This window comes from Pongo pygmaeus, chromosome 23 (genome assembly GCF_028885625.2).
Source record: "Pongo pygmaeus isolate AG05252 chromosome 23, NHGRI_mPonPyg2-v2.0_pri, whole genome shotgun sequence".
Classification (NCBI taxonomy): Eukaryota; Metazoa; Chordata; class Mammalia; order Primates; family Hominidae; genus Pongo; species Pongo pygmaeus.
In genome coordinates, this window is record NC_085931.1 from 40,861,729 (window position 1) to 40,888,520 (window position 26,792).

General features: G+C 38.7%; 1 protein-coding gene across 11 annotated transcripts in view; it reads left to right on the plus strand.

The window, feature by feature from the left end:
- Positions 1-26,792, plus strand: part of MTMR3 (myotubularin related protein 3) — a 147,123-nt gene that overhangs the window by 69,702 nt on the left and 50,629 nt on the right. For 5 of the 11 annotated variants that reach the window (XM_054470277.2, XM_054470279.2, XM_054470280.2 and 2 more), the window contains exons 2-5: positions 3,757-3,809; positions 17,914-18,000; positions 25,404-25,493; positions 25,941-26,057. In XM_054470277.2, coding sequence (XP_054326252.1) covers positions 17,998-18,000; positions 25,404-25,493; positions 25,941-26,057 — 210 coding nt within the window. In that variant the 5' untranslated portion in view covers positions 3,757-3,809; positions 17,914-17,997. Of the gene's footprint in view, positions 1-3,756; positions 3,810-17,913; positions 18,001-18,842; positions 19,000-25,403; positions 25,494-25,940; positions 26,058-26,792 lie in introns of all 11 variants that reach the window. The other 6 variants (XM_054470276.2, XM_063663070.1, XM_054470278.2 and 3 more) reach the window with 4 other exon arrangements.

Below are 26,792 nucleotides of genomic sequence, written 5' to 3' on the forward strand. Positions count from 1 at the left end.
AAGTGCTGCTTTAGTCCCCAGTACCCCTCAACATTTTGGGAGGCCTGGCCAGAGCCTCTTAGTTTTTCCTCATGAATTTGGTTCAGACTTACTAGTTTTTGTAGCTGGGGTTCTTTTATTATATAAACAGTACAAATTGGTGTGCCTCTTTGCCCTTGTTGAAGCTGATGTGCTAGATGGCACATCGATGATCACACAAACAGTTCTGTGTAGGTGCTAAATATGTCCATTCCTTTTTGGCCTTCTTAGGGCCTCTGTGCCCTTCCTTTTAGTCATTACCTCATTATTTTACAGAAAGGGACTTAGAGTATTTTGTGTTAGTCCCCCTTTCAAGTGAAAGCTGCATGATGATATCCAATACTGTAGTATTTAATAATTTAGTATATTTTTACTCCTTTAGGGTTATCTTTTACAATGGACAAAATCCTATCCATATGGGACAATATGTGTACCAATATGTGATGGTGAAAATTTTACCCTCTTATTTCAGATAACTTCCAGAAAGGTGTATTTATTTATACCCCTCTTGGAGATGGAACCTAACAACCCTGCCCACCCCTCTTCCCTGTTTGTCTGTTCATTAGTGCTTAATGTGTTTAAGCATCCCTTATTACTTTTAGGTAATTGCTTAGATTTAATGCAAACACATTACATTCTACTACCTCTACAAATATGTGAATGTTCAAGGTTACCCAAAACATAACTACTCTTATTCCTTGAGGTATATACATGACTGGTATCATGGGAAGGTACTTTATGGTACCAGAGAGCTTCTTTCAGACTCACCTCTACTTGGCCCTTTTTTTTTCTTTCAAATGAGTCTTTTTTTTTTTTTTTCCTCTTAAATTTAAAAGAGACAAGGTCTCACTGTCACCCAGGCTGAGAGTACAGCATTGTAATCATAGCTCGCTGCAACCTTGGACTCCTGGGCTCAAGCAACCCTCCTGCCTCAGCCCCCCGAATACCTGGGACTACAAGTGTGTGCCACCATGGCTGGCTAATTAAAAATTTTTATTTTATTTTATTTTTTTAGAGATGGGGGTATTTCTTTGTCGCGTAGGCTGGTCTCAAACTTCTGGTTTCAAGCAGGCCTCCCACTTCGGCCTCCCAGAGTGCTAAGATTATAGGCATGAGCCACCACACCCTGTCTACATGGCCCTTATCTAACAAATAGTCCTAAGAGGCATGAGCAGTTTTTAATTTTGCTCGCAATGTTTCACAATGGCACACTGTTTCTAACCAAGCAGATGTTTGATTGTGGTTATTGGGAAGAATAGTCTTTGCCAGAATTAAGACCACCTACCTGAACCTTTTTTGTTGAATCTCCCTTGTTGTTTGATCCATCTCTTGGAAGTTAATCAGCACCTGTGGAAACTTTACACAAACACTTCTGTATTACTGAAGATACCTCATCTTTTTGACAGAATAAATTATCATGTAATTTTTAGAACATGTCAGATAGCTTTTACAGCAGATATAGTGATTTTCCTGAATTAAATCTAGCACCATCAGTTCATTCTTGCCCTTCGACTTGACCTGTCTCTTGAACCATTTCTCCCCCAATTTACCTGTTGGACGTATATCTACTTGGGAGGTCACTGTTAAAGCCAGCATATCATAGCTTGATAACTTCATTGGGATCTACCCTTCATTTCTTAATGATAATATCCTTTTTCTAGTTACCACAGGCCTTACAATTTTTCAGTTATTTTTGACAACTTGCTCTGCTTCCTTTTTTTCCATTATTTTGTTGTTTGTTGTTGTTGTTGTTGTTGTTGAGACAATCTAGGGTCTTACTTTGTTGGCCAGGCTAGAGTGCAGTGGCACCATTGTGGCTCACTGCAGCCTTGACCTCCCGGGCCCAAGCCATCCTCCGATCTCAGCCTTCTGAGTAGCTATGACCACAGGTGTGCACTGCTATGCCCAGCTTTTTAAATTTTTATAGAGATGAGGTCTCCCCATGTTGCCTGGACTGGTCTTGAACTCCTGGCTCCAGTGATCCTCCTGCCTCAGCCTCCCAAAGTGTTGGGATTAGAGGTATGAGTCATTGCACCCGGCCAGGCATAATTTTTAAAAAGCAATATAATGTCCTTGCTCTAATACAAAGGAAAAATAAAAAGGAAAATAATTTGTAATAGTATGTATTTCATGCAAATACTCAGGTAGAATTATACTCTTGCAGGAAAAGGTTCTACAGATTTACAAATCCCTCAACTTTTCCTGCTGTACTATGTTGTATTTAATACTTAGTTAAGCAACTTAATAGCAAGAGTGGTCTTCATACTAAATACAGTTAGTCTCTGAAGGTGCAAATTATGAGTAGCTATTTTCATTGTCATATAGTGTGTGTGAATAATATGGCCTGAGTTATAAAACATAAAAGTTATTGGGGAGACAAAAATATTATGTTTAAAATGGTTAAGACACTTCATTGTTGCATATTTAGCTTTCCTTTATGGTTCTTAGTTAATAATGTACCATATTTCACTGACTTTTTTTTTCTTTTCTTTTTTGAGACAGAATCTCGCACTGTCGCCAAGGCTGGAGTGCAGTGGCGCAATCTCAGCTCACTGCAACCTCCTCCTCCTGGGTTCGAGTGATTCTTGCACCTCAGCCTCCTGAGTAGCTGGGACTACAGGTGTGCCCCACCACACCCAGCTGATTTTTGTATTTTTAGTAGAGCTGGGGTTTCGCTGTGTTGGCCAGGCTGGTCTTGAACTCTTGACCTCAGGTGATCCACCTACCTTGGCCTCCCAAAGTGCTGGGATTACAGGCGTGAGCCACTGCGCCTGGCCTTGACTTTGTAATTTCAGTTTTGATATTCTGAGCAATCTTGTTCATTTATGTGACTCCATGTCGTTTAAACAGCTCAAATGGATGTCGTGTTTGCACAACTTTAGAGAAATTGTCACAAAGGAACAGGTCGCTTAGATGTTTTATCTCTGTAAAGTTCAGATTGTTGCCTAGTGGTGACAAGAATTCTTTGTTTTTGTTTGTTTTGTTTTTTTGCCCGGGCTGGAGTGCAGTGGCGCGATCTTGGCTCACTGAAACCTCCACATCTTGTGTTCAAGTGATTGTCCTGCCTCAGCCTCCTGAATAGCTGGGATCACAGGCGCATGCCACCACACCCAGCTAATTTTTGTATTTTTAGTAGAGATGGGGTTTTGCCATGTTCACCAGGCTGGTCTCTAACTCCTGACCTCAAGTGATCTGCCTGCCTCAGCCTCCCAAAGTGCTGGGATTACAGGTGTGAGCTATCGCGCCTGGCTGAATTCTTTGTTTTTCTGCCATATTCTCCTTACCCTTTTTCTTAAACAAAAGGACAGATCCCTTGATAGAAGCCAATTATGTGTACAAAACACCTTAAACTAAGTCCAAGCCTAGAGTGTCTGTGATCTTTTTAGTTTTGTAAAGTACCTGTTCCTGTATTGGCAACGATTTACCCAGGAAGCCACCAGAAATGATGCTTGCTTGACTGAGAAAAACTTAAATAAGCTTCTCTGTGGGGTTTGGAAAGCTCTGTTCTGTACAGTTCTGCAATTTCTGAAGGCATGCTAAGGCTTGACTGGGACCGTTCTGTGCAATTAAACATTCTAAAATCTGCGGTTGACTAAATACTCCATGTTGCACCAATTTAAAAATCTTATTGTCATAGCATTATGACTGGTAGATCTCCTCACAAGACCCTTCTCTAAGTGGCTTAACTTGATTCTTAGGATATTTGTCATTATAAAATAACTGGTTTTTCTTTTGCAGACTTCCTTGTGAAACCTCCTAGTAGAAAAAGTTATTGGGACAAACTTCATTTGGTAAGTTTGTTTCTCCCTCCTGCCACCCCTGCCCCCCTCCAGTACTCTCTCTGTGCTGTTTCGAGGCAAGGAAAAATTAATTTACAGGTTGATTTTTGGGGATCTGTTTGTCAATGTCCATGATTATTTAGATGAGTTTTTCTATGTTCACTTTAATGTCCTTACATGTGATTTTTTTTTTTTTCCACTAGGACTCATACCAGGTCAGTTTTTCTATATATAATTGCACTGTAATAGTGTACTGGAAAACTTGTATTTAAGTTGAGATTTTTGAGTTGCAGCACTAATCATTTGTCTAAAATAAATAGTTGTTGTCAATCTCCAGTTGTTTTGTTATTTATTTATATATATATTTTTTGAGACAGTCTTGCTGTGTTTCCCAGGCTGGAGTACAGTTAGGTGATTTTAGCTCACTGCAGCCTTGAACCCCTGGCCTACAGCAATCCTCCTGCCTCAGCCTCCCAGTTGCTGGGACTATAGGTGTGTGCCATCAGGCCTGGCTAGTTTGGAAACTTTTTGTGTAGAGGCAGGATCTTGTTCTGTTGCCCAGGCTGATATAGTTCTTTTAAATTCAAACTTGCTTCTTGTTTTGAGTTTTCTTAAATTGGTATATATCTATATGAAAAATAAGGCCTCTTATTACTAGAGTTAGTTCAGCAGTTCCCCCTTACCTTCTTTCGCTTTCCGAGGTTCAGTTATCCAAGGTCCAAAAGTACTAAAATATCAAGAGAGCGAGAAAGAGAGACACTGCACATTCATATGACTTTCATTACGGTGTATTGTTGCTTGTTCTATTTTGTTATTAGTTGTTAATCTCTCACTGTTTCTAATTTATAAACTTTATCATAGGTACATATGTAGATATATATAGTTTTTCCTCTACATATGTACCTATGATAAAGTTTACTTTATAAATTAGAAACAGTGAGAGATTAACAACAACTAATAACAAAATAGAACAAGCAACAATACACCGTAATGAAAGTCATATGAATGTGTAGTGTCTCTCTTTCTCGCTCTCTTGATATTTTAGTACTTTTGGACCTTGGATAACTGAACCTCGGAAAGCGAAAGAAGGTAAGGGGGAACTGCTGAACTAACTCTAGTAATAAGAGGCCTTATTTTTCATTTTCAGTACTACCTGTAGTTTCAGGGATCCACAGGGGGTCTTGGAACATACTCCCTGAGGATAAGGCAGGGGATTACTGTAGTGCAAATATGAATTTTAATGAGAAAAACAAGTTCTGAAAAATTTGCGAGTCCTTTCTCCAGTGTGGCTGCTAAACCTTGTCCTTTTTCATAAAACGTCCTTTTCATAGACCTTTGTGTGTCTCTTAGTAGGTAAATCTTTATTAGTGCCTCTTGTTTCTGCCACCTGTTTAGGGAACTGTAGTACAGTTTTATTAGAAGACAAATTATTGCCTTGGTTTTAAGTTCCTAAATCCAGATCATTTCCTTGTTCAGGAACTGTTGCCTTGCTATTGCCTCTAGAACAATGATCAAACTCCTTAGCATAACATTTCAGGTTCTTTACCGGTGGGCTTCAAACAGCTTGTCACCTGTTTTCTCTGTGTACCAAGTTCATCTCTTGTAGCCACACTGACCTACCTCCTGTCTCTCAAATACTCTCCAAGGTGCTTTTTTGTCTTACTCTGCTGCCATGCCATTCCTGTTCCCCTCTTGTCTCAGTAGCTCAAAATTTGGCTGGTTCAGTTATTAAAAGCTTGAGTCTTCCAGAAAGTCTTCCTGAAGTGCCCAGCTCAGAATCTCTTTCTCTGCTTTTTGCGTTACCATGGAATTAAATTTCTGTATCTCTTAACACTCTGTCTTATTGGTTATATTTGTCTGTCACCCCCACAGGATTGGGAATGCACTTGAAGGCAAGAACTATATTGATACTTGAATTGTCAGTTCACAGAAACACTCCTAGACTCCTGGGATACCAGTGCCTTCTCAGTATAAATTCTTCTTGACTAGAGTTTTTGTTTTGGTAAGAGTAGGGGAGGATAATAGATTGGTTTTAGTAGAGATTGCTCAGCATAATCTTGTTGATTTAGGTTACTGTTTTTTTTCCCCACTTTTCTGTATAGTAGAGGATCATAGGGTATATATAATCTGTGCCCTTGTAGTCCAAGTTGCTCCGTGTATTACTTGAGGTATTCTTTGCAAGTATAAGTTTTAGTTTTTGAGTAAGGAATTGAGTAATTTCTCTTTAACAGGTGCCTGAAAGATGAGATTCCATGTTCAGTAGGAAGATTAAATGTTGGTTTGCTTCTGTAAAGATTTCTGAGAAGTCATATCATGGGGCGGTACTGATGATGGAGCTGAGAGAAGCATGCAGGTTCCAGCTGTCAAATTCTCATATATTAAGAAAAGAAAGATTATTTCACCTTCAGGCTTGGAATAGGAATCTTAATCTTCATTTAGCCAGGGGGGTGGGGAGTGTTGCAGATTAGATCTGTAGTGAAGGAAATGTAATCCTTTTTATTTTATTTACTTAATTATTTTTGAGACAGAGTCTTGTTCTGTCACCCAGGCTGGAGTGTGGTGGCGCGACTTCGGCTCACTGCAACCTCCACCTGCTGGGTTCAAGCAATTCTCCTGCCCCAGCTTCCTGAGTAGCTGGGATTACAGGCATGCTCCACCACTCCTGGCTAATTTTTGTGTTTTTAGTAGAGACGGGGTTTCACCATGTTGGCCAGGCTGGTCTCGAACTCCTGATCTCCAGTGATCCATCTGTCTCGGACTCCCAAAGTGCTGGGATTACAGACGTGTGCCACTGTGCCGGCCAGAAATGTAATAACATATTACTTGGCTCTGTAGCATTTAATATTTGTGTTGCCGTAATAATGTAAATTTGTAAAAGTGTTAATTTTCTTTTCTTTTTTTTTTTTTTTGACACAGGGTCTCATTCTCTTGCCCATGTCACTGCAGCCTCGATCTCCTGGGCTCAAGTGATCCTCCCACCTCAGCCTCCTGAGTAGGTGGGACTACAGGCATGTACCACCTTGCTAGGCTAATTTGTTTTTATTTTTATTTTTGTGGAGACTGGGGTCTCATTATGTTGCTCAGGCTGGTCTTGAACTCCTGGGCTCAAGTGATCTTCCTGCCTCAGCCTCTCATAGTGTTGGTCTTACAGGTGTGAGCCACTGCCCGTGGCCACGTTCTTATCTGAAGAAGCATGATCTAGGTTTGAAGAGAAAGATGTAAATATATTTAATTTTGATGCCAGGAAACATACTGTTTAATTAATATGTGCCCCAGATTAAAGGAGACTAAAGAGATATAAAAATAGCTTCAATATATGATCCTGGACTAGATCCTTTACCAAAGAGGGGAATATTGCTGTGAAGGATAAAGGATATGATGGGATTCATTGACAAAATTGGAATAGATATGGTAGATCATTATATCAGGGTTAAATTTTCTGAAATTGAAACTAGAACTGTGGTTATATAAGAGATTATCTTTCTTAGGAAATACATACTGAAGTAGTAAGAGTTAAAGAGATATTTGTATGCAAACCTCTTTTAAATGGTTCAAAAAAAATGCACGTGCATATGCACGAACAAAAAAGAAGACAGTGTTGGAAACTGTCCTATCCAAATTCTCTGTAATGAAACATTTAATGAAGTACAGTCTTTATATAACCATGTGTTGTCATATGTATGAATACATGTACATACTCATTTAAAAAGTGCTTATTACATGCCAGTAACTATTCTAAGCATGTTATATGCGTTATATCTTAATTCTCACAACTCTTTGATGGAATGATTGTCCTCCTTGTTTTCTGGGTGAAGAAACTGAGGCTCAGAGAGGTAGTGTGATTTGCACTCAAGGTCATAGAGTTCGTATATGGCAGCCCTGAGAGCCATTGCTTTACCTTCCTGATTGTTTTTTCTTGAGGCTTATTATCTTAACACTCTGAGTTTAAATGAAAACCTTTCATTAAAACTTACTTTGAGTTTTCTGTTTAAAAGCTTTTTTTTTGTAGAAAAATTTGTTATCCTAATTGCAAATGTTTTAAAAGTTTAAAAACTGAAATTCACTGCTCCCACTCTCTTCCCTAGAAAGGTAGATTGTTAACAACCATTATATAATTTTTTTGTATGTGTATAAACATACTTCGGAATTAATACAAACAATGCTTAGGCGTATTTTTATTTTAACTTTTAAAATTACAGAACATTGGAAACATGGCAAGTTGATAAATATGTGTTGGTTTTTTTTTTTTTTAATAGAAGAGTACGTAGTCTTTGGCAATAATAACCCCTCTGCAACCCCTCCCCCAAATTTATATGCTTTTACCTAGTATATTCATTTTTAAGAATAATTAGGGCTACAGAAATAGTGACTTGTGCATAGATACGGATAAGGGTGGTTATTGTGGCTTTTTTGGTGGTAATGGAAAAATGGAAACAACGTAAATGTCTCACTAATTGATGGATGGTTAAGTTATGATATATTGGGGTATAATGGAATACCGAACTGCCATATGTATATACTGACATAGGAGGGATTTGTTATATTAATTGAAGAATATATACTGAAGAAACTACAGTATGACTACCCCACCCCACCCATTTTGGGGGGTAGATAATGTGTGTCTTTGTACACTCATCTGCCACATAATGATGTTTTGGTTAGCAACAGACCCAAGATACGATGGTAGTCCCATGAGATTAAAATGGAGCTGAAAAATAACTATCACCTAGTGGAGTTGTAGTTGTCATAATGTCTTAGTACAATTACTTTTTAAAAAATAAATTTAGTGTAGCCTACTTGTACAGTGTTTATAAAATCTGTAGAAGTGTACAGTAATGTCCTAGGCCTTCACACATTCACTCACTACTCACTGACATACCCAGAGCAACTTCCAGTCCTACAAGCACCATTCATGGTAAGTGTTGTCCTATACAAGTGTACCATTTTAATCTTTTGTATCATTTTTACTGTATCTTTTCTGTTTATGTATGTTTAGATATACAAATAGGGAGCACTGTGTTACAGTTGCCTGCAGTATTCAGTACAGTAACATGCTGTGCAGGTTTGTAGCCTAGGAACAACAGGCTATACCATATAGCCTAGGTGTGCAGTAGACTGTCCCATCTACGTTTGTATGAATACCTCTGTGATGTTTGCACAACAGCTAAATCTGCTAATGATGCATTTCTCAAAACATGTCTCCATCGTTAAACGAAGCTTGACTGTATGTGCATAGAGAACTGTCTGGATAGACTTATGAAATAGTTAACATTTGCTGTACTTACATGTAGATGAACTAAAGGGCAGTAAGGAGTGAAAAGCGAACTTCTGCTTACCAATTTTTTTAAATAAGTTTAACTCAGATATATTAATAACATAAAATTCACATACTATACATTCACCCATTTAAAGTGTACAGTTCAGTGGCTCAGTATATTCACGAAGTTGTGTAGCCATCACCAGAGTCCATTTTAGGACCTTTTCCTCACCTCAGAAACTTCAGGCCAGGTGTGGTGGCTAATGACTGTAATCCCAGCATTTTGGGAGGCCGAAGTGAGAGGATTGTTTGAGGTTGGGAATTCGAGACCAGCCTGGACAACATGGTGTGAGACTCCCCTTTTCCCCCCACAAAAATAAAAATAGCCGGGTGTGGTGGCTTGCACCTGTGGTCCTGGCTACTCTGGAGGCCGAGGCAGGAAGATCGCTGGAGCCCAGGAGGTTGAGGCTGCCGTGAACCATGATCCTGTGATTACAGCACTGCAACTCCCGCCTGGGCAACAGAGCAAGACCCTGTCTCCAAAACAAAACAAAACTTCATAGCTGTCAACCTCTCTTACCCTCGGTCTTTCCCAGCTCCTGGCACCCACTAATCTGCTTTCTAAGATTGTCCTGTTCTGGACATTTCATATAAATGATATCATACAATATGTGGTCTTTTGTGACTGGCTTCATTATTTAGCATAATGTTTTTAAGGTTCATTCACGTTGAAGCCTGTATCAGTACTTCATTCCTTTCTCTCTTTTTTCTTTTTTTCTTTTTTTTTTTTTTGAGACAGGGTCTCACTCTGTTGCCTAGGCTTCTGGTGTGCAGTGACATGAAGATCTGGGCTCATTGAAACCTCGCCACTGCATCCTGGGCTCAAGTGATCCTCCCACTTTCAGCCTCCCGAGTAGCTGGGACTACAGGCACATGCCAGCACGTCCAGCTAGTTTTTGTATTTTTTATCTTTTTTTCTTTTATTATTATTATTTTATAGAGATGGGGTTTTGCCGTGTTGCCCGGGCTGGTTCCGAACTCCTGGCTTTGAGTGATCCACCTCCCTGGACCTCCCAAAGTGCTGGGATTACAGGCGTGAGCCACCATGCCTGGCTCAATTTTTGTGTTTTTTGTAGAGATGGGGTTTTACCATATTGCCCAGGCTGGTCTCAAACACCTGGGTAAAAGCAGTGTGCTGACTACATCTTTTCAAAGTGTTGGGATTATAGGCATGAGCCACTGTGTCTGGCCACTTAATTCTTTTTTTTTTTTAGACGAGTCTCGCTCTGTCACCAGGCTTGAGTGCAATGGTGCGATCTCGGCTCACTGCAACCTCTGCCTCCCGGGTTCAAGCGATTCTTCTGCGTCAGCCTCCCAAGTAGCTGGGACTATAGGCATGCACCACCACGCCCAGCTAATTTTTGTACTTCTAGTAGAGATGGGGTTTCACCATTGGCCAGGATGGTCTCGATCTCTTGACCTTGTGATCTGCCCTCTTCAGCCTCCCAAAATGCTGGGATTACAGGTGTGAGCCACCGTGCCCAGCCCACTTAATTCCTTTCTATGGCCAAATAATTTTCCATTGTTTAGATATGCCACATTCTGTTTATTCATCCATCTGTTGATGGACATTTGGTTTCAGTGAGCTGAGATCTTCATGCCACTGCACACCAGCAGCCTGGGTGACAGAGTGAGACCCTGTCTCGGAAAAAAAAGAGAGGAATGAAGTACTAATACGTGCTTCAAAATAGCCCATCCCACCTTTGGGCTATTTTGAATAAATCTACTATAAACATGTATTTACAAGATTTTACATGGATATTTGTTTTTGTTTTCTTGGATATATAACTTGGAGTAAAATTGTTGAGTCAAATGGTAACTCTGTGTTTAATTGAGCAACTGCCAGGCTATTTTTCAAAGAGGCTGCACTATTTTACATTCTCACTAGCAGAGTATGAGGTTACTTGTTTACTTTTTACATCTGTATCTTATTTACTGAGCATGTGCATTACTAGTATAACTAATTTTAAGAAGTATTACACTGCTTATCAGACTAACTAACAGTAATGACTCAATTTCTTCCTTTTGTACTGTTGGTGTAACTACCACTGTGGGGTTCATATTTTGCAAGTCAGGTGCTGTAATGAACCCTGAATATTTCCTAAGGATTGGTCACATCTGCGATTTGTAGTATTTTTTGTTTGTTGTTTTACATAATACCCAGAGTGGTCTAATGCTCTTTCTAGTTTTAAAAGGAACCTTTAGCAAGTACTTGATTCTGATTGGTTGCACAGTTTCCTGTGATCTTGGCTTTTTCTTATGGATTTGGAATTCCTATAGCAGTTTTAACTTTTCTCAGATACTTAAAGCAGCACCTCTTACTTTGAACTACTTTAACTATTTCTTATCTCCTCTGGACTATAAATTCCTTAATCTCCCTTTGCTGCCACATCTAGGCCTCTACCTAAACCTGTGAGTTATACACCAGGATATCTTTCACATGCTTAGGCTTTTATCTATACTGCCTCCATTCTAAATCAAGCCACTAGTCTCTTACTGTAATTGTCTTCCGGTTCTCTTCTTTATTCTTTTTCTCTTTTAATCCATTCACCCCACATCAACCAGGGTGATCTTAAAATCAAATCATGTCACTCAGCTATTTAAAACCTGTCAATGACTCCCTGTTGTATTTGGACTGTATTTTAAACTTACTACGATTCACATGATCTTTTCCTTTACATTTCTCCAACTTCAAGTTGTGCCACTCTTCTTTCTGATTCAGTACAGTTGAGCTACAATGGTTTCCTCCTTTTAGTTCTTCAAAATTATCAAGGTCTTTCCTGTCTGAGGAACACATGCACTTCTGTATATTAGAAACTGGCCTTGCCCCAGAGAGTAGTCTTTTCTGATCACTTTATCTAAAGTAGGTCTTCGGTACCCCCAAACCCCAGTCCCTGTCTCAGCATCCCGTTTGTTTCCTTTATCACATTTAGCACAATTTGTAATTATTACCATCTTTTTCTGTCTTCTGCAATGGTATATAAGCTGTATTAATGCAGAATTAACAGTGTCATACTGTCTAACACATGCTAGATTATTGGTAAATTTTGACTGACTGAAGTGCAGAACATCATTTTACAGAGTCTATTTGGTATAGAAATGGAAGGCCTTATTTCTGGGTGAAGACTATGTTTAAATTGAGACTTTTCATGCCAAGTGGCAAATCTTTGTCTTGGTATTTCTGTACTCATTAAAAAATTACAGTAGGCCAGGTGTGGTGGCTCACGCACTTTGGGAGGCCAAGGCAGGCAGATCACTTGAGGCCAGAAATTTGAGACCAGCCTGACCAACATGGTGAAATCCTGTCTCTACTAAAAATACAAAAATTAGCCAGGCGTGGTGGCATATGCCTGTAATTCCAGCTACTTGAGAGGCTGAGACACCAGAATCACTTGAACCTGGGAGGCGGAGGTTGCAGTGAGCTGAGATCGCACCACTGCACTCCAGCCTGAGCGTCAGAGTGAGACTGTCTCAAAAACAAAACAAAACAAAACAAATTAGATTCGACTGGGAAGATAGCTTATGTGTATATATATATATAATGTGACTGCAGATTGAGAGTTTATTTTGTAATTGGAATTTGATTTCTAGTTCAGTGTCACTGCAGATGAGTACATTTTAGTTGGGACATCTGGGCTGCTTGTGAGAGTTTTTCTCTAAATCCCTCTGAAAAAAATCTGAAAGACATAACAATGCATATTGATAGGCTTACTGTATAAACAATGGTTTTATGAGAGATAAAACTTTGACTCTTTGATTCTTCAATAACTGGAGGTTTTGAGGTAGAATTGCCATTATGGTTATGTGAAAATTTTAAATATATAAAAGTAGAGAAAATAGTTTAATAAATCTCCATTAACTTATCTCACTGGTCTTCAGAAGTTACCAACTCATGACCCATCTTGTTTCAGAGGTACTCCTACTCATTCTGCCTACTCCTTGGTATATAACTTTATGTATTTTATAGTTAAAAGATAAATTCTTTTTAAAAACCCATCACCACACACAAAAACCTATAACCACAGTAACATTGTCAATTATATAGAAAATTAATAACTCCTTAATATCATCAGATATTTAGTATGTGGTCAGATTTCCCTAATAGATGTCTCAGCTTATACTTTGAATAAGGATCCAATAAGATCTATATATTGCAGTTGGTTGACATGGTCACTTAAGTCTCTTTTAATTCTGTAGGTTTCCCTTCTATGTCGATCTTTTGTCTTGCTATTTACTTACAGAATAGGGGTTATTTTCCTGTAGTTTTCCATAGACTAGATTATTATTTGCATCTTGTATTTCATTAGCAGTTGTAAAATAGTATTACCAAATTATTTTCTTTGTATATTAGGTAGAATTCTTCCCTCATCAACTACTTGATTCTATACTGGTTCATTTTGTGTAAGAAAGGCAGGATAAATACTTGATTCTTTCCCCTTACTTGCTAGTTTTCAAAAATATAAGGTTAGTTCCTTGACATCTTCCACTGGTGACCTGTAGGGGTGTGTGTGTGTGTGTGTGTGTGTGTGTGTGTGTGTGTGTGTGTGTGTGTGTGTGTGTGTGTGTGTGTGTGTGTGTGTGTGTGTGTGTGTGTGTGTGTGTGTGTGTGTGTGTGTGTGTGTGTGTGTGTGTGTGTGTGTGTGTGTATGTTTCTTTATGAACTCATATTTAAACATGCTGAAACCCAATCCATTGCATTTAACCATTTTTGCTCAAATTGTTTCATTTTTAGCTAGTGAGTCTCTTCAAATTGACTCCCAATTATTTTTGACTTACCCTCAGTAGTCTTTTATATGTTTCTTACTTTCCAGTTCAGATGATGTTTCAGAATCAATTTGTACATTTTCTGTTCTAGACCTGGAATTGGTTATATTTTTTTTCAGGTGCCCCATCTCCTTTTGAAGTGGGAATTAGTCTTTAGGGACCATAGTCTAGGGGCTTAGAATGCTCATTGCTGCTGGGTTGATACTGTAACTTTTTTGCAGCGTTTATTTTTATCTTATGAAGAGTTTGATTATATTGTTACTCTTCACCTCTATTTTGTATGTGTGTGTGTGTGCGCGCACGCGCCGTGTTTTTTAGAGACAAGGTCTTGCTCTGTCACTCAGGCTGGAGTTCAGTAGCATAATCATAGCTCACTGCAGCCTTGAACTCCTGAGCTCAAGGGATCCTCCCACATCAGCCTCCCAAGTAGCTAGGACTACAGGTGTGCACAACCACCTAATTTTTTTTTTTTTTTTTTTTTTTTTTTCTGTAGAGACAGTCTTGCTATGTTGCCCAGGCTGGCCTTGAACTCTTGGGCTCAAGCTGTCTTCCTGTCCTGGCCTCCCAAATTGCTAGGATTATAAGAGTGAGCCACTGCACATGGCCTGTGTATTTTTTTTTTTTTTTTGAGCTATAAGTCATATCACATAAAATCCACCCTTTTAAAGTATACAATTCAGTGGTTTTTAGTATAGTCATAAAGCTGTAGAACCATTAACCATTACCTAATTCCAAACATTTCATCACCCTACAAAGGTACCTTGTACCCATTAGCAGTCACTCCCTATTCTTCCCTCAACCTGGCTCCTGGCAACCACTAATCTACTTTCTGTCTCTGTGGATTTACCTTTTCTGGACATCTCATACAAATGGAATCACACAATATATGGCCTTTTGTGCCCCAGGTTCTTTCACTTAGCATAATGTTTTCATCTATGTGTGTCATGTATCAGTATTTTATTCCATTTTATTGCTGGATAACTCCATTATATATACTGTGTGTGTGTGTGTGTGTGTGTGTGTGTGTGTGTGTATTGTTTGTTTATCCATTCACATTTTGTTTATCCATTCATTGATTGATGCATATTTGGGTTGTTTGCACTTTTGGCCATCATGAATAATGCTGTTATGAAAATTTGTGTACAAGTTTTTATGTGGACATAATTTTCAGTTCTCTTAGGTATATACCCAGGAGTGGAACTGATGGGACATATGATGACTCTACAACTTTTTTGGGAACTGCCAAACTTTTCCTCAGAGGTTGTACCACTTTACATTCCGCCAGCAGTGTATGGGGGTTTCACCTTCACATTCCACCTACATCTGACATTAGTATCTTCCTCACTGGAGTTATATTTTGTTATTTAATAGTTTTGCAAAATACATTAAATTCACTTCCATTTAAATTGTTTAAGATACAGCAGTTTGAATGTGTCTATGATGCTATCTTTAGAAATTTTATTCTAAAACACAAATACCTTTTGTGTAATATTAGGACAGTTTTTTAAAAGTAATTCAGTATGTTTCTTTTTTGAAAAGGTTCTTTATAACAGTATCCAGTTCTTTTAATAAGTTCATACCCTCAAATTTTCTTTGCCTTTGCCCTTCTCCTTTTTAATTCCAGTAAGTGCCTTTTTGCACATCTTTACCTTCCTATCTAAAGTAGCACTTCTGTTACACCATCACCAAACCCTGCTTTATTTTCTTTGCAGCAGTTGCCTACTGCCTAACATTAGTTATCTGTTTCTTTGTTTCTAATGAGAAAGACCAACAATAAAATTAAGTTCCATGAATTTCTGTTCACAGTGGTGTCCCCAAAGTCTACAACAGTGCATGGAGTGTAGAAAATATTGAATAAATATTTATTGAAAAGAATGAATAAATGAGATAATTTCACATTAGTTTCAGTTCTTGAGCTAGGCCAAATCACAAAAGTTAGGCTTGGTTTGAAGAGTGGTTAAGAATGATGACTCCAACTTGGTCTGTTACTGAACCATAAGGTTCTTCCTCATCCTTCCAGCCTCTAAAAAAATGGCGTACCCAAAACCCCTGTCCTTAGTCATCTTAGCCTCTCCATTTATACTTGCTCTTGCATTTGGCTTTAATGCTATTCACACACTGATGTCTCCCACATTTATGTTTATATCTCTAGGCTCCGTCTTCTTGATCTCCAGTCTGGTTTAACTAGCACTTTACTTGGCATCTTTGTTTGGGTATCTGATAGGTTCTCAAACATAATGTGTCTAAAATGGGAACTTTAATTTCTTGTTCCTAGTCCGTGGAGCTGTCTCTGCATGGCACGAGAAGAATAAATTTTTCTTACAATGCCCTTCATCAATAAATAGAAAATCCTTGCTTCCGGTTGCTGACACAAAAAGCTTGACTTCTCTTTTTCTATCCTATTTAATTCATCAACTCAAATCCTATGGGCAGTATTTTCAAAGTATTTTCAAAGTATATCCAGAATCAGTACATTCCACCACTTCTAGCTCTACTACCTTTTCATTGCTATATTGTCTCTTGCTGCGGTTATTGACGCCTTCTAATTGGTCTTCGTTTGCCCCTTACCCCGAGTAGTCTTGACTATTCTCTACCCAACAGCCAAAATGATTCTTTTTTTTTTTTTGAGACTGAGTCTCACACTGTTGCTTGGGCTGGATGTGCAGTGGCGCGATCTCGGCTCACTGCAACCTCCACCTCCCAGGTTCACGTTATTCTCCTGCCTTAGCCTCCTGAGTAGCTGGGACTACAGGCACACACCACCATGCCCTGCTAATTTTTTGTATTTTTAGTAGAGACGGGGTTTCACTACGTTGGCCAGGCTGGTCTCCCAACTCCTGACCTCGTGATCTGCCTGCCTTGGCTTCCCAAAATGCTGGGATTACAGGCGTTAGCCACTGCGCCCGGCCAAAATGATTCTTTAAGTCATCTCCTACCACTTCTCTGCTCAAAATGCCTCAGCACAATCTGGGCCTTGCTATTGCTTTGATGTTCTCTTGTTCCCTTGCTTACATTGCCCTTAAAAGAGTTTTATGCTGCACATTGAAGCCCAAACTCCCTGAAATATCCTGTGTTACAGAAGCTTAGCAAACTAGAAATGTTGGTTTTGCATGAGACTGTTCAAAGAAAAGAGCAACTTACTTACTCTTTGTATAAGCCTATCTTTGGGTTTCTAGTTGGATATTCTTTCCTCCTTTTTTGTTCTTATAAAACCAGGTAAAGATATTAGTACAGATTATAAGTTTTTAGAAGAGCATAGAATATTTGGGTAATAAGGCAAATTTATTTTTCCTGTTTTGCTCATAAGTCAGTTTGGTTTCCTCAGATGGGGGATCCATTTTGAATTTAGAGATAACCACAAAAACATCCTAAAATACTACAAGAATAATGATTTTGCATTTGCAGGTTGACGTTATTTATTTTTTTGAGACAGGGTCTTGCTCTGTTGCCCAGGCTAGAGTGAGGTGGTGTAATCACAGCATACTACAGTCCCGACCTTGCAGGCTCAGTTGATCCTCCCACCTCAGCCTCCTGAGTAACTGGGACTACAGGCATGTGCTGCCATGACCAGCTTTTTTTTTTGGAGACAGAGTTTCACTCTGTTGCCCAGGCTGGTCTCGAACTCCTGAGCTCAGGCCATCTGCCTCAGCCTCCCAAAGTGCTGGGATTATAGGCATAAGCCACCTTGCCTGGCCTGTAGGTTGATTTTAATTGTTGCTTTATTCATCCAAGTTTTATGATATTTTTTGTTTTACTATGAACATTAGGAATGTTAGCCTTTGATACTGTTTTTGCAGAAACAGGTTAAGACTAACAGGAGTTTTACAAAGGAACTGTCAAATTGGGATTTGACTAGTGGGAATTGGCTGGGTGATAATCAACTTTTTCTTGGCTGACTCTGATCAGCTTCTTAGGCCTGTATATATACAATATACAATACCTTTATTAGGATATGGCCGATTAGGGGAAAAACTATTGCCAATTTTGCCTCCCCTCCTCCTTTTTTTTTTCTTCTTCCCCGCCCCCCCGCCAAAGACCTCACCATAAGGGAAAGAAGAGAGCCTTGTTGGACACTGAAGAAGGGACGGGGATTTCTCCTCCTAATCTGGGCCTCCTGTCATGGTAAGTACAAGGAAATAAGAGTAAAAAAAAAAAAAAAAACACCAAACCTGTGTCCTGACAATTAAGTGAACACTAATAAATTCATACTTACCCATTTTTGTTTTTGTAAGAAATTATTTCTTTTTCTTTCCCAGATCTCTTGTGTCCTTTCTTTTCTTGTTTACTTAGTAGTAATAATTAGAGTACTCCAATATACAGAGCAGTTTCATTTCTGTTAACTTTAATCCTGGGAGCTAGATGTTGTCTCTTATTTTTCAGTCAGCAAGTAAATGGAATCAAGACTAAAACATTACAGTTCTTGGACTCCAGGTTTTTAATTCCTTTTCTAGGAAGTAGCGTGTAGTGAAAACTGTATGTGTGTATGTTTATGTGTAGACAAATTGTAAGATGGTAATCTGCATATTTACTTAAAAATTTTTTTAAATTGACAAATTCTATATATATTGTGTACAGCATAATGTTTTGAAATATACATATACCTTGTGGAATGGCTAAATCAAGCTAATTAACATATGCATTACTTCACATAGCATATATGCTTTATGAATTTATAGAAGCAATTCCCTACCTTCCCTGTTTTGTCTCTTTAAGGCAGTATTTTGATCTCATAGTAGGTGGAGCAGCCCTGCACACTCCCTCCTGTATCTTTAACCAGAAAGAGAATTTAATGGACAATTTAATGACTTATGGGCCATTTCGGGCCCAGCTCAAGCAGAGAAGATGGAGCAACAAGCCAGCCACATTTTCATCATTCCTGAGGAAATGTAAACAGTGCTTCAAGGCATAAAAAAGAAATGGTCCTCTGTAATATTGTCCTTCTTCTACCTTGTGATGTTTCCTAGATCCAAACTGTTTTATGCTGATGCACAGAGAAGGAATTGAAAAGGCTACGTTAATTTCAAGCTTCATTAGGGACGTATGGAAAATGCTTTTCAAAATTAGAAAAAGTAAAACAAAAAACTAGTTGTGCAGAAATGTCATATTAAAAGGAAGAGAAAGGTAACTGCCCTTATCTTAAAGGCATGCCAATTTTTTCTTATTTTGTGGGCATTACAACTTTATGATTTATTTTATACCTGAACATTGATGAACTTTTCCTGTTATTTTCTTGATTATATTTTATTTTATTGGTTTTCCCACAGAGTTTTCAATAAATTGAAAAGGTGCTTGTCTAGTATTTCAGCCAGTGCTAATGAATAACAAGTGATGGGCTTATGAAAGCAGCTCTGTTCTGTATTGAGGGTTTGTCCTTCATTGTATACCACACGGCTAGTAACAGTGTGGTTCTCTTCCTGGTGCTGCTGGGCTCTCCATGGTGCCTAGCAGAAAGTCTTCCGGGTGTTATCCCTGGCCTGATGCTTTAGACAACGCTCGGGAGTTGATTCTGTGTGTACTAGTTGGGGAGTAGCATGGCCATGTATGTTTTGTTTTTGTTTAGTTTCTCATAAAGTAGCATTGTTACAAGTTTTTACAAATTCTCATTTATAACTCTACCACCAGAACCCATGGTTGTATTCCTGTTTCTTTTCTCTTGAGACAGAGTCTTGCTCTGTTGCCCAGGCTGGAGTGCAGTGGTGCGATCTCGGCTCACTGCAACCTCCGCCTACTGGGTTCAAGTGATTCTTGTGCCTTGGCCTCTTGAGTAGCTGGAATTACAGGCACCTGCCACCATGCTTAGCTAATTTTTGTATTTTCAGTAGAGACGGGGTTTCGCCATGTTGGCCAGGCTGGTCTCGAACTCCTGACCTCAGGTGATCTGCCCGCCTCAGTCTCCCAAAGTGCTGGGATTACAGGCATGAGCTGCTGCGCCCCGTCAGTTATATTCCTTTCTAATTAGTTTATGTCTCATATGTATGTTTTATATAGTTAGAATGATATAAATAAGTTTCTGTTTTGCTTATTTCACTTAATGAATTAAACATTCTGCCATGTTGATTCCTTGGATTCCTAATGATCATTTTACTAGCTGTATAACATTCTGCAAGTTGTTGAACCATTGATTTTAATTATATACTGTATTATAGCATTTAGAGTGTATGTCCTTAATCCTTAGTTTTTGTGTAGACAATTCAGGAGCATTGAACATTCTTCTTGTTTTTAACTGTAAACCACTGTACTAATTTGAGGGTAACATTTTCCCTTGTCTTTTATACTCTTAAAGGTTCTTAAACAAGATTGGAGTCTGTCTTTGAGAGGTTAAGCATTAGCAAAATATATTTTCATGTTTTGTGGAAAATCTCAAGCCTATGCAGAGAGAAAAGTACAGTGCACTCATATACACATCATTCAGCTGCAGTAATCATAAATTCATGACTATTCTTGTTTCATTTGACTTCTTTTACCCCTACCCTTTTGGCAATAATCCCAAGCATTTTATCAAGGGAAATGATAAAATGTCTTTTAATACCAGTCTTAAGAATATGACTTAAGAATATGACTGTAAATGACAGTAGGACTGGTAATTATTTTTACTTCTACACTTTGCAAACACGAACACTAGATATGAATTCAGTTAGTAGGATTAATTGGTCATCAGTCTCTCCTTCCCATGTACTTCATTTATTTTTTTGAAATGGAGTTTCGCTCTTGTTGCCCAGGCTGGAATGCAATGGTGTGATCTTGGCTCACTGCAACCTCCGCCTCCTGGGTACAAGCGATTCTCCTGCCTCAGCCTCCTGAGTAGCTGAGATTACAGGCGCCTGCCACCACACCCAGCTAATTTTTGTATTTTAGTAGGGACGGGATTTCACCATGTTGGTCAGGCTGGTCTCAAACTCCTGACCTCAGGTGATCCATCTGCCTCGGCCTCCCAAAGTGCTGAGATTACAGGCATGAGCCACCGCACCCGGCCCTTCCCATGTACTTTAAATAATTATCTCTGCGGTTGACTTCTGCTCTGAAGCATGTACTTTCCTCTCTTAGCTGCATAATTTAGCCAATAGCAGAAACTAGCCTGGAACTGTGGTGACTCGCCCTTTTTCAGTATTTTGTAGATGACCCCACTGACTTTATGGAGGTGGATGGAGACTACGAAGTGCCAGATGCCACAATGCCTAGTGTTCCTCAGCAGTACCAGGAAATTAATGACATGGAATACATCTCTCTAATAAGTTACTGTGTATAGCCTAGGATACATTTGTTTCCAAAACTGTTACCAGACCAACATTTTCCAATTTGTCTTCTTCCAACTTCTCACCTTATTAACCATCTCAAGTTTGGCCTTCTTCACCTATGAAACTCACAGAAACTATAATAAATTCAGGCTAATTCAACTGCTAAATTCAACTGTTCAGCCACATGGGATCACCAGTCCCCTAGATTCAATGAGTCCTAATGTTAAGTCCTTGGGAATTAAATGCATTTTTGTGTACAAGAGGAGAAAAGTTCTGAAGCTTTACAGGTAATATGAACTGAGACAATAGCTTTTAAAAAGAACATTTGTTTGATTATGAAAAATAAGTACTTCATGTTCTTGCCTTGCTGGCCTAATTCTCAGTTGTTTTATGTTGAAAATCATCCATTTTCAGTTTTCAGTAGCTACTTTGGTGATACATATTGGTCTGGATTAGCACCCTGGTGAGTGTGCCAGCAAGAGTGAGTAGGTAAATGGCTTCTTTTTGTTCTTTACAAGCCTGCTACATTACTTCAATTCTGTGCTAAAAGTCAGCAGAAAACTAGGTCAGGGAATCACTTAAAGATTAATAATGGGTACCTCTGTAAAATGACCTTACAGAGAATAAAAGTCTAGGCCTTATGAGTTTATGTGAGGTAAAAAAGCTAGTTAATGTGATGCTGAGAAGGTATGTTAAAAGTATACTTTTATGTAAGATTTTTGCTCCCCTCCATGTTTACATAGCATTTCCTTACTATCCCATATTGGTTTATGAGAAAAATCTCCCTAAATTCAAGATTCTTCACATCTTTCATTTGGTCTCTTTTTTTTGGAGACAGGATCTCACTCTGTCGCCCAGGTTGGATAGCAGTGGTGCAATCATGGCTCACCTTTCATAGATTAGCACTAGGAGAATGGTTTTAGGAAAAGCCTGACTTTTGGAGTGAAGCAGCTTTAATTGGTATTTAGTATTAGAGTATAGTAGAGAAGCAGCTCTGATGGTTTCCAGACCTCTTTTTACATTCTTAAATTATTGAGGTACACCCAAGAGGGTTTGTTTATGTGGGTTATGTCAGTTTATACCATATTAGAAAATAAAACTGAGAAATCTTTAAAATGCTCATAAATTCATTTAAAAGTAACAACAAACCAATTATATAGTAGCATAAATAACATTTTTTGATGAAAAATATTTTTTCCTCATGCAAAGATAGTTTTAGCGTTAACATTTTTGCAAATCTCTTTTAATATTTGGCTTAATAGATGACAGGTGAATTCTCATATCTACTTTGGCATTCAGTCCGTTACAATGTTTTCTTTGAAATATATGAAGAAAATGCAGCCTCAGGCAGATATGTGGTTAGGAAAGTAGTTACAAAAAGGAAGAGTATTTTAAGTTTTCCCAGATAATTTATATTTTTCTTTAATACCACACCAAAACTTGACAAGTGATGTATTTTTTTGTTTTTGACACAAGGTCTTGCTCTATTGCCCAGGCTTGAGTGTAGTGGCGCAATCACAGCTCACTGTAGCCTCTACCTCCTCAGGTGCCAGGTGATCCTCCCACCTCAGCCTCTTAAGTATCTGGGACTATAGGCATGTGCCACTGTGCCCATCTAGTTTCTCTATTTTTTGTAGAGATGGGGTCTCACCATGTTGCCCAGGCTGGTCTTGAACTCCTAGGCTCAAGCGATCTGCCCACTGTAGCCCCCCAATGTGCTGAGATTACAGGCATGAGCCATGTGCCTGGCCAGTGGTGGTTCTTTAAAGGTTAGTTGCAGTGTAGAATCTGAAACCATATCAGTGAACTTTTTGTGTTGTATTACATTAAAACCATTAGTCTGTCTTGTACTTTGAGTGAATCTTTTATCCACATACGATTTTGTAACATGCATTGGTCATTAGGAAAATAATGCGTTCATTGATTGAGGCAGATCTTGAAAAGTTGACATATTTTATTATAGTGTGGTTTTTTTTTTTTAAATCACACTTGGTAATACCTTCACTTTAAAGATAAAAGTCCCAAGTACTAGGAAGCTATAAAGTTCATGGTGGGAGATGAGAGGTTTTCCAAAATCTAATTTTTGCACAAAAGCTTTATTATTGGCAACTAATACTATCTTTTGTTGTTACTGTTTGTTTTTTTCCTAATACTGTCTTTTGGAAAAAGGACCTGCCAAATGCCCAAGTCTACATTACCATAGTTTTTCCATCAGTTGTTTTTCCAATTAAGAATGATATTCAATGAAGAAAAAATGGCTAGTTCATCTCTTAATTGAAGCATTTGCACAAGTGCTTTACTTTGTGACACCGTAATACTGCACCATGCATCAGAGGTGTTTTACTTGTATTTCCTCTGTAAAAAAGACTTCTACTTAAGGATCAGGATTTAATAAATGTAATTTATAATATTCCCTTGCTTTATCAAGGTCATTCTTATGAAATTGGCACCACTGCCTCAATTGTGCTAAGGTACCAGCAGTTTTACCTACCAGTTTTTTTTTGCACTGTTAGTATAGATGTCACTACAGTGAAGAAAGGCAATAATAATGTAATATTGGGAAGGTTTTGACCTCGCAGGGCCCCTGTAAGCATCTCAGAGTCTGTGGACTTCATTTTGAGAATCATGCTAGTGTAGAGTATTACCATTTTATGATTATGGTTGCTGTTAGTAAAACCTTAAGTGTTGTTTATAGATAAGAGGAAAAACTCTTTGGGGGAAGACTTACAAAATTATTGGAATTGTGTCAAGTAGTGTATACAGAAGCAACCAGTAACCACTGGTTATAATTCTTAATGCTGTCAGTTGAACATGATGTGGCTTTTGCTCTTTTAAAAATTGCTGTGTGGGGCCGGGCTTGGTGGCTCACACCTGTAATCCCAGCACTTTGGGAGGCTAAGGTGGGAGGATCACTTGAGCCCAGGAGTTTGAGACCAACCTGGACAACATAATGAGACCTTGTCTCTACTGAAAATAAAAAAATTAGCCTGGCGTGGTGGTGGGCGCCTGTGGGCCCAGCTACCTGGGAGGCTGAGGCTGGAGGATCACTTGAGCCCAGGAGTTGGAGGTTACAGTTAGCTGTGATTGTGCTGCTGCACTCCAACATGGGTGACAGAGCAAAACCCTGACTTAAAAAAAAAAAAAGTGCTGTGTAAACAGATTCTATTATAATTTAGTCAGGCTTTCTAATAGATGACATTTCTCTCATGTCTTCCTATACCATAAAAATTCATAATGCAAAAGATTACTTTTTAATACAAATTGTAATTAACGTGCCATCTAGATGAGAATTTATTGCTTCTTCTTTTGAAATTGTCTTAACAGAAATCTATTTTGTAATATAAGGCAGAATAAATGAAGGATAGTCTTTCATATATTTTCAACTTGGGAAATTCAGTTCTTAAGCTTACTTTTTCTTAGAAACTTGTTTTCAAGCTTTCTATTATGAAAATTTTACATATAACCAGAGTAGACACAATGGTAGAGATAATGAACTCTCACCCAATTTCATGAATTACTAATTCATAGATAGTCCTGTTTCACTTATGTCCCGCTTCTTCCTTACTCCCGCCCCAATTATTTTGAAGCAAATTTCAAATGTCACCTTTCATTTTTAAATATTTCAGTATGTATCTCTCAAATAATTTAAGATCGTAACTTAAAGAGAAAAAAACATTATATCTTGGTTTCTCTTAAAAGTAACGTGGGGCTGGGCACAGTGGCTCACGTCTGTTATCGCAGCACTTTGGGAGGCTGAGACAGCCGGATCACCTGAGGCCAGGAGTTGGAGACCAGCCTGACCAACATGGCAAAACCCTGTCTCTACAAAAATAGTAGCCAGGCATTGTGGCGCGCACCTGTAGTCCCAGCTACTCAGGAGGCTGAGGCAGGAGAATCGCCTGAACCCAGGAGGCAGAGGTTGCAATGAGCAAAGATTACACCACCGCACTACCTGTGCACTACACTACAAGTGCACCACTGTCTGGGCGATAGAGTGAGATTCTGTCTCAAAAAAAGAAAAAAAAAAAAAGTATTAACAACCTGTTAGTGCCTAATAGAAATATTCTAACCTCTTTGACTTTTTTTTGCATCAATGTGTTTTCAGACTAGATGTAACTAATGTATTGGATAGAAAAACTTTTTAAGATCAATATTGTTTCCTTGAGCTTTTCTGCCTATTCACCTTGGTCTTTGTACTTTCATTGTGATTATGCTAGCAGATATGGCAGAAAAAACAAATATGGATGATTAGAAGCTTTGAAATTATTTTAAGGTTTTGGACTTTTCCAGGATGAAGAGACTCGGCACAGCCTTGAGTGCATCCAGGCCAATCAGATCTTTCCCAGGAAGCAGCTGATCCGGGAGGATGAGAATCTTCAGGTAATTATAGGCCACTTTTAAATGTAAAATATTTATTTAGCATTAACTGTATAGCAGAGTTAATAGATTTAAGTGTAATGTACTATATTTTTTATTTTTATATATATATATATATATATATATATATATACACATAAAACCATACATGTAGTAGAAATACAAGCTGGAAAACATCTCATTTTAGCAAGACTTATTTCCTGAGAATCTACTGTTTAAGATGATCTCTGTATCATTCCTTTAGTAGTTCAGAATTTGAATAACTAGATATATTTGAATTAGGTGGGTATAAACCCATCCTCTTTAGGTTCTTTATCTACTTATGTGCTGTGTTTTCAACTTCATTGGCAGAGGATTTACCATCCATTTAGCCAACTGATGTTTGAAGCCTTTTTTTTTTTTTTTTTTTTAACTACTTCAAAACTCTGAAGGGTTTCTTTCATTTCGAAGGTTCCTTTCCTTGAACTTCATGGAGAGAGCACAGAGTTTGTGGGCCGTGCTGAGGATGCCATCATTGCCCTTTCCAATTACAGACTTCACATCAAGTTCAAGGAGTCTCTTGTTAATGTAAGTGATTAGCAACTGTTCTCCCTCTAAGGTAGATGGAGAAAGGAAGTCAAAAAACTTAATGCTCTCAAAGAGAGGAGAGGCATACAGAATTGGGAGAGAAAAGCATTATGTGCTCTGCTTTTCTCACTTAATTTAGCACTCAAGGAACACTAGGTCGGCCGGGCGCGGTGGCTCACGCCTGTAATCCCAGCACTTTGGGAGGCTGAGGCAGGCATATCACGAGGTCAGGAGATCGAGACCATCCTGGCTAACATGGTGAAACCCCATTTCTACTAAAAATACAAAAAATTAGCCGGGCGTGGTGGCGGGCGCCTGTAGTCCCAGCTACTCAGGAGGCTGAGTCAGGAGAATGGCGTGAACCCGGGAGGTGGAGCTGGCAGTGAGCCGAGATTGTGCCACTGCACTCTAGCCCGGGTGACCAGAACAAGACTCCATCCCAAAAACAAACAAACAACAACAAAAACACACTAGGTCAGCAAGCAGGTCTTATGCTTGATTTAAAATGATGTGTGTAGTTGTCAGCTGAGGTGTCCATTGTTTAGTTAACAGTGAATGCTTTGCATTAGGTAATGCTGTATCATTAAACTTTATAAAGGTATAAAGGCTGAATAGGCTTTTATTCTGCAATCTTTAGTAGTTACCAACTGCCTCAGTTGAGATAATTCCCTGGGCCTTAATGTCAAATGATGAGATGTACTTTGAGCTCACTGCAGACTCTCATTACAGCATGAA